Raw genomic sequence first — 8758 nt, 5'->3', positions numbered from 1 at the left:
CCACTTTCATTTAAGTGTCTTCTTTTACATGATTTCTGGGGAAAAAAAAGAAGGGAGATTTTAAAGGTTCTCACAAAAAAAACAGACAGAGCTTTCAAGGATAGTACTGCAGGGCAATGAATCACACAATTGTTTAAGTTATTTAAAAAAAAAAAAAAAGAAAAGAAAAGCAGGTATGAGAGCCAAGAGGGCACAGGAGCTCCCACTAGGATAGGCCCATGCCTTGGCTTTAACTGGCATTCAGGTTGGAGTTCATACCAGCCTAAAGCACTTGATTTACAACTGGACGAAATCAACCTAGCACTTCAGAGGCTTGCCAACCACCAAATATTTAGATTTCTAACCCTATAAGTATACTTCTTGAATACAAGTATCAATGGCAAAGAGAAAGACGAAAGGTCAAGACCTAACAGCACAGAGGGGATGGAGCACCATAATGAAGTGGCAAGGCAACTATCAAGTGGGAAGAAAATTCCTAAAATCTCCTACGATGTGCCAGATACTCATATGCTGACAGCCAATTTAAAGGACCCCAAAAAGTGTTTTTCATTTTCCAAGATCCATCTTAACATAATCTAGTTCTCATTAGCCAAGTTCATTCTATGCATTTCTGACTCTTGATTCAGAAATGCTTGTTTAAAAAATGTCGGCTCTCAAAGAAAAACAAAACTGTGAAAGACTTGGTGACGTTCCAAATAAGGCCTCCGCTTTTCCTCATGCACTTAGACACACCTTTATCTTCTAACCAAAGCCAATTTGAGCATTCAGTTTTTAAAAGTTTGCTAACTGTAACTAAGAAGTAACAGGGCAGGCTGAACCTGCCAAGTTTGAGTCATAATCAGCACCCGATCTCTGGGACACGGAGCTGTGGTTTCCTTAATCCCCCTCACTGGGTGACGCAGGGTTCCCTCACGGGCTCCAGAGAGAACTGAGGGAGCTATGTCCAGATACTCATTAGCTTTTCAGAAAAATATAAAGGCATGGAGCTGAAGTTGTATGAAAACATTCTATCTAGAAACATCTTAATGTCTATTTTTTTCAATTACCAAAGATATTTAAAAGAAAATACCTTTACTCTTTAAAAATACTAGTGTCCTTATTTTCCTTCTAATTCTTCACCTGAGTAGTCTCTCTGAAGAGCATGATTCACAAAATGCTCTCGTGCATCCCTGCATCGTTCATGTTATTGTAAATTTAATACTTTTCATTATAGATCTTAACTACTACTGGGGTTGTGTGTATAAATATGTAAAATAAGCAATACACACAGATACATGTTCTCTATATATGTGCATATATATAATTCAGGGTACATTTACATATATAAAGTCGCAAAAGATCCTACGAGCCACGAATTACCTCTAGGAGATTCCAAAATGCAGTCCTCGATAATCTCATTTGTAGCACACAACCATTCCAAGACAAAGCAGCACAGACGGAATAATCAAAATACAACAGCATCAAGTAAAATTTGTCAAGGAAGTTTTTCTAAAAGTTTGCTATGCTGACAAAAGATGTCAATACACCAAAGAAAGCCCCCAAAGAAGTATAGTTTGTCTGCTGAACAAAACGGAAAGGAAACACGAACCCAGCCACTGTTCTCTCCTCAGCAATGCCAGGGACACAAAAGCTCAAATGGAAACTTTCATTGTCATGTGGTCTGAAAATAGTAAGACGAGTAAATGACTTCCATGTTAGGATAATTAGAGCTGACTGTAAAAACCTCCCATTTATGTTAGTAGAGGTCTCTGACAATTTTATTGTGAGAAATTTATGGGGGGGGGGAACTGAGTCAACATGAGTCCTTTCAGAGTTACCAATCTAAAGTTACCTTAACTTTAAGTTAAATGGTCTTAGAAGAGTACCATCAAGGTAAGCAAGGTAAATATTTAAATAAATATAAAACTTCTAAGATAGAAAAATTCAGTATAGAATCAGGGATTATTTTATTAAAAGCAACTTACTTGTTGCTGCTTTCCCCCATTTATTAAACAAACTGAATAGAATTCAGAACACACTATTAAACAAAATGTAAAAAAAAAAAAAAAAACCAAAAACAAAAACAAAAAACGAAAAACCAACTCAACTATAAGCAATAATTCTATTTGTACACGGCATAATCAATATACAGTATTGTATGTGAACGAGACCAATTGGCTCTAAAATGAAATTTCTGCTTCAAGGCCAACAACTCCACAAATGTCCATAGTGGGATCGTTAGGGCAGGCCCACTTCTTTATGATGTCGCATTATGTGCTGGTTCTTTTCGGAAGGTCTGCGGAAGCCTTTCTTGCAGTACTCACACCGGTGAGGATAGTCTTTCGTGTGGATGGAGATGACGTGCCGTTTAAAGCCCGAGGCATCTGTAGTGCTATACTCACAGTACTCACACTGGTACACCTTCCTGCCACTGTGTGTCTTCATATGCTTTTTAAGCTCATTCTGTTGCCGAAATCCCTTTCTACATCTCTTACACCTAAACGGAAGATCTTTCGTGTGAACCGAGAGAATATGACGACTTAGGACAAATGGATCTGCGATCTTAAAGTCACAATGTCTACACTGGTGCATTTTTTTACCCTTGTGGGCAGCCACGTGTTTCTTGAGTTCGGAAGGCCTGTGAAAGCCTTTATCACACATGTCACACTTATGGGGGTAGTCCTTCGTGTGAACCGAAATTATGTGTCGTTTCAAATCGCTTGAGTTCGAGCTCTTGTGGTCGCAGTGCAAACACTGGTGTGTTTTGCTTTCCTGGTGGATAAGAGCATGTTGCTGCACCTCTTTGGTATCTGAGAAAGTCAGAAGGCAGATGTCACACTTGAACGGCATCTCTTTACTATGCTTCGTTTTTACATGTGTTTTCAAGTTAGAAGAGTCTGCGGACCTATATTCGCAGTACTGGCACTGGTAGGGCTTCTCCCCGGTATGGATGCGCATGTGCTTTTTGAGCTCTGACGGGTGACGGAAACCTTTCCCGCACTCCACACAAATATGAGGAAAGTTCTTGCTGTGGACCGCCAAAAGGTGGCGATTCAACAACCCTTGTTCAGCTGTCTCATATTCACAGAATTTACACTTGTGCATTTTGTTGGCTCCTTTCTCCTTATGCACCATTTTGTGAGTAAACAAAGCCCCAGCATGAGAGAAATGCTTCCCACACTCATCGCATTCGATGGCCTTCTCTGCCTTGCTGGTCAGCTTGTGGCTCTCCAGGTGGTTGTGTAAACTTATCTTCTTGTTGGTAGTGTAATCACAGTCAGTACAGCGGTACTTCTTCTTGGTAAGGTGTTCAGGATGGTTTTTCATGTGCCTTTTCAAAAAACCTCTCGACTTAAATTTTTTCCCACAAATCATGCAAGGATAGACAGTCAAGGGATGTCCATCAGGGCCAATAATTATTGCTAGGAAAGGAAAAGAAAGGAGCATGAGTGATCAAACCAGGTTCCATTTGGGTTTCTGCAAGCATTTCAAGTGTGTGTTCGGAACGTTATTAGGCAAGCATTCCTACATTAAGCTATCTGCTACGTAACATTCCTTCTACCGTTTTTTCAATGTAAGAGGCAGAGCAACCCTGTCATAAAGAGAACCCTGGTCTGAAAACTTCATTCAGTCTGGTGGTAACCAACCTCAGTCCCTCCAGTTTAAAAAAAATCAATCAATAAATACGTAACCTCTGCCAGCTAGTGATCAAAGCTCTATCAATTTAGAAATCGGCAGAAAATTCTTCATAAAAATCAAGTTTTGTAGTCACAATTCCTGCTTTGGTTATTCCGAAAAACCTAATTTTGTGTCACTCGACAGTAAAGCTTAAATCTATGAAAATTTTAATATGCAAATCACCATCCACGAATAGACAGGAATAGGGTCAGGTAAACTGAGGTACTTGTCCTACTGCTCTGTAAATTAAGCCTGCCTTAAGGTAACATGATCCAATTCTTTGCGTTAATTTAGGTTTTAAAACAGTTAATGCTTGTAACATGTCTGAGGGATTTCTTTTCATTTCCACATAAAAACCACCTGAGTTTTGAATTTTGTTCCCCCACCCACGTTTGATCCATTCCCTGTTTCTTTTTATCCCAGGCAATCATTCATGAATATCACTGAATTCTTAAAATTATATTTTCAAATTCCACACACAAAAGCTACATGTGGTCTAGCAGCTAAAATGCCATCACAACACCTCTGTGGATACATACTAGAGTTTCATCTGAGAGCTCGCCAAGCACGCTGCGCTGTGGGACTTGTGTGCCCTCACCTGTTTGGTACTGCCTGGAATCAGGTCTTCTCCTTTTCTTTGGTTTTTGTTTAGCCAGTCTACCGAGCCCAGCAGACTCATCTATGTGCAAGAGGGCACTTGCAGTGCCATTCCGGGTTTCAATTCCATCAGAATTATTACCTAACAATGCGCATTAAAAAACAAAATCATACAGTATTATAAACTATAAAAAATTAGGGATGCTTTATTAACTATAACAATGAAAAGTAAGCCATGATACTCATGAATGACAGAAAGTCCCCATTCTAGGTAATGGGTTTTAGGACCGCATTTATTATAGTGAGACAGCAGGAAAGGCCTTGCTTCCAAATCTAAAAAACACATCTCAGCATTTTGTCCCATGAACTCCCGTGTCGTCTCCCCAAACTGTAAAGTCATGGGCCAGATACGATCAAGATGAAAAGGTTCAGCTTGAAAGCCTGTGTACTTCTTACAGTACTTCCTTCTATGTAATACACACACAGAGGAAATTCCTGTTATAAATAAACACAGAAAGTAGACTTTATCATCTTAACTGTCCTCTTGTTCAAATCAAGTAACCCTTACAGGTTAGTGGTGTTTCCTATTTCGGACACCTAAGGCCACAGACACTGTTTTCAATCATGAAGTCCCACTTGCGAGCCAAGTCCGTCTGAAGAGCCGCCAAGGGACTTACCGTAAGCCGCTGCCCAGGCTATTGGCATGAAGGTTTTGATTTCACTGTCGTCGATCTGTTGCTCGTGCGCTGCAGCGGCTGCCGCCGCCGCCGCTGCATCCTCCTCCCCTACGATCACCTCCATATACACTTCATCAGCAATTTCCGCGACATCTAAGTAGGAAATTATATCAACTTTTGTGACCACGTTTACAGAGATCACAGGAAAGGCATTTTTATTTGAATTCAGGTAACAGACAAGTAGAAAGAAAGTTCAAGTGTTACACACCTAGAACTTTTACAGAGTCCTAAGCAGGCAACAAGTATTTGTTGAACGAATCATTTGTTTCTTGGCTTTCACCTTAACGTGTTTGTAAGGCAACATTCTATGCATCCACAAAGAGTTACTGAGACTGCCCTTGGAGGCACACGGCAGCGTAACAATCTCTACAATAATGCCACTTATTTTCCTTTGAATACTGACCGTATTTAAAAAGAGAGCTACAGAAACGTAAGACTTTCTCCCACAAAAAGGCCACCTACTTACTTAAATCTTCATCTTCTTGCTGAGAGTCGTTGACGGTCATATAAACCATCTTTTCCCTTGGCACACGAATACTGCTATTCTGATCAAGTAATTCAACTCCATGGTCATTCTCAGGCTCACTCTCCACAATGTCTACGGTGCCACCTATCAGGGAAGATGACAGCTCTGAGAATTTATCTGAAAACTTCATTTCCACCCGTTTGCCTTAGTATATTTCATATCCTTTTCCACAGCTGCGTGAAAATCCTTATTTAAAAGTTATCTTCAGACAAGATTTCAAAGGTCTGTAATCTCAACCAGCCAAAAGAAATCAGGTTGATGTGCCTGATCAGGATGCATAATATGGTGAAGATTTCCTCTTACCTAAGTCATCCTCTCCGGGGTCAGCTTTAAAAATGTACACCTTGATGACTTCAGGGCAAGTGCCATCCACCTTACAAGGATCAATTTCCGACTCTGCATCCATGGTCATTCCAGAGGAACCATCATGTTCTATTTTGCCAGCATCATCCACTGAAAAGGCAGGAAACACATTACAAATAACAATAGCAGATAGTTAAATAAAATGTTGTGTTCTGGAAAGTCCTTTTTACAAATACCCTAACAGGATTCATACAAAATGGGATGATATTATCTAGACCAGTAGACACATGGGGCATGGTGGGAAATGTGGTTGACTGCTAAGCCAAGTGGGGGGGTCATGGAGGCCCTTGTGCAACCAGACAGAGGGGTTCAGACGTGACAATGGTAGGTCAGAGGTTTCTCAGTCTGGTCAGGTGTCAATATCTCTTAGGGAACCAAAGAACACAGGCTCCAGCCCGCCAGCACCACAGAATTAGAATGTGTAGGGGTGAAGCCAGATATGTGGAGAGATTTAGAGATTCTGAGCAGAGACTTTTCAGGAGAGCAGTGAGAATGGCAGATCGCCATTTTGCTAACACCATGGTGACCTTTAGAGAAGAGGATGCCAAGGGATGGAGACATAAAGCAAGGATACCACTCGTGGGTCTACCGCAAAAATGCAGGTAACACCTCCCCACCCCCAAATGCAGGCAACAGAGGACAAGGCCTCAAATCAGGACAGAAGTAGGACGGATGGGGAAGAAGGCGGGACTGGAGCCCTGTCTCAGGGCTCATGGTAGGACCCAAGAGTGAAAACTGAATATAACAAAGGAGCCAAGAATAACTATGGGGTTTCTGATTTAGGTGTTCTCTCTTCCTACATGGCTAATTAATTTAAGGTCTGAAAGGTAACATCCCTAAAAGCTCTCAGGCTGGTAGCTGTCCCAATTCTTCTATATTCACAGCACCCTTTCCTTGCTTCTCTCCAAGTACACAGTTCACTGTACTGTCGCTATCAGAGACTTTCCCCCATCTTCCCCACTGACAGAGCAGAACCTGTCACTTTACTCATCAGTCTTTAAAGACAAGAGTCTGGTGATAGCAGATGCTCAGAATGTGCATGAGCCAACAATTCAATGAACGAGACAGGAAGACGGTTGCTGGATATTTGAGTCTGAAACTGAAGGCCGACACACAGGTTTGGGAAACCTAGTAAGGCCCACGGTAATAATGCAGCGCACACCCAAGTCAAGGAGAAATGTCTGTACGGACTGTAATCACCTGGAAGTCACTGAGGCTCCTGGTGAAAAGCAGTGTAGTGAAGGCTACACACATATATATGTGGGGTCATGTTAAAGTGGGGTGAGGATTCAATGGATGGTGTGCATTTCTTCAGAAAGTCCAATTTTAAAATGGAGAACATAGGGGCAGTAACTAGAATGGGGCACAGGGTTAAGGACTTTTCTATTTAATTGATAAGAACACTTAAGCATATTCAGTCTGTGGGAGCAAATACAACAGAAGGGAAGAAGCTTAAGCCAGAGGACATGGGAAAACTTCCGGATCAAGATCTCAGAGGAAAAGGGGAAGATGAAATTAAGAGGCTAAGATGAAGAAATTCTCCTTACGCAGGGGGAGCAATGTGTTACCCTTCTGAGACTCGAGGTGGTAAACACGGATGCGAACACGGCCATGCCGCGTGAAGGGGGAAGGCTGTCACGCGGGGAGCTGGAGGAGTTGGTGGCTGGTGGCTTCAACCGTGGATATGAAACTGGAGGCAAGGGCTTGGGTTACCAGGAGAAAACGGCAAACTGGGTGAAGAGCGCAGGAAGCTGGAGAAAATGAGCTGATCCAGGACAAGCTTCACAATATGCAGGTTCAGAGACCAGGTGGTTAAACTCTTTGTGGTTTGAAAAAACAGAGAGGTTCCCTGAACTCTGCACATGACTAACTAAATTCAAGTATCTTGACCATGCTTTGTAAAAATGGTTTGTAAGAGGAAAGAACTGGCATTAGGTCCTTATTTCTGGCCTGCTATGTACTTACCCTTTTTCAAAGCTAAATATTTTTAGGACATACCCAGCTGACTGAACCAAGGCTGTTTTCTTAAAGGTAGCTCTGCAATTTCAAGGTGAGATAGAGATTACAAGGATGAAGAGCCCAGCACACTAGCTGCAGAGGCCTGCTTCAATCTGTTGTTACATATTCAGAAAACTCATCTCTGAAGAGTTAGATACTGTTGATGAAGCTTGCCCTTTTTGGACAAGGTTTGGCAAAACTGATTCTAACAGATACTGGAAAATCAAATGTCCTTGTGTTTACAAAGAACAAGGTCAGGCTGGCTGTTCTAGCATATGTTAGTTTGTTGGTACTAATAAGATGAAGCCTTTGATGATGGGAAAAATCTAGTCGTTTTGGAGCCTGCAAAATGTCATGTATTTATCTATAATTTAGAGCAAAAGACCTTTTTGCTTGCTTTCGTAAATATGTGGGGAAAACACATTTCAAATATACAGGCTCACCTGAGCCAAGCCAAGCTATTCTTAGACTAAAGTAGAATTCACCTCTGGGTTTTCACCTTGAGAATGTGCCCCACACTGAACTTATGAAATTACTCTGAATATGAAAAATTACAAAAGTGACTTTAAAAAAAAACCCACTTTGATGGTCCTGGTAAGTACTCAAAATTTCTCTGTGCTTTTAAAGCTATCATTAAAAATGAACTTCTAAAAACAGACAAAGAAGCCTTGGATAAAACTGAGTCATCATACGTATGATTTCCGCATAAGTGCCTTCTCCTAATGTAGTGATGAAGGCCTAGAGCTCTGGAACAAGGCCTCTCCAAAATAGAAGAGCATAATTTCTGGAAATTAAGACTACTTCTAATAATGATCACCATTTTCATGGCATTTTGCTATTTCCTTAACATTTCTCTGTACTTTTATTTGATCCTTACCTT

At 41.1% G+C, this 8758-nt stretch overlaps 1 protein-coding gene across 2 annotated transcripts in view; it reads right to left on the bottom strand.

Annotated features, from left to right (window-relative positions):
- Positions 1-1287: 1287 nt before the first annotated feature.
- Positions 1288-8758, bottom strand: part of LOC111150498 (zinc finger protein, X-linked) — a 39558-nt gene continuing 32087 nt past the window's right edge. The window contains exons 4-8 of one of the 2 annotated variants that reach the window (XM_022507977.1): positions 5821-5970; positions 5458-5601; positions 4932-5084; positions 4256-4396; positions 1288-3401 (exon numbers count right to left, since the gene is read on the bottom strand). In XM_022507977.1, the coding sequence (XP_022363685.1) occupies positions 2218-3401; positions 4256-4396; positions 4932-5084; positions 5458-5601; positions 5821-5970 (1772 nt within the window). In that variant the 3' untranslated portion in view covers positions 1288-2217. The remainder of the gene's footprint in view (positions 3402-4255; positions 4397-4931; positions 5085-5457; positions 5602-5820; positions 5971-8758) is intronic. The other variant, XM_022507978.1, reaches the window with a different exon arrangement.

Source organism: Enhydra lutris, unplaced genomic scaffold (genome assembly GCF_002288905.1).
Source record: "Enhydra lutris kenyoni isolate GAN:26980312 unplaced genomic scaffold, ASM228890v2 scaffoldscaffold23, whole genome shotgun sequence".
NCBI lineage: Eukaryota > Metazoa > Chordata > Mammalia > Carnivora > Mustelidae > Enhydra > Enhydra lutris.
Note: the sequence above shows the minus strand (reverse complement) of the source record. Positions and strands in the feature narration are given on the sequence as shown.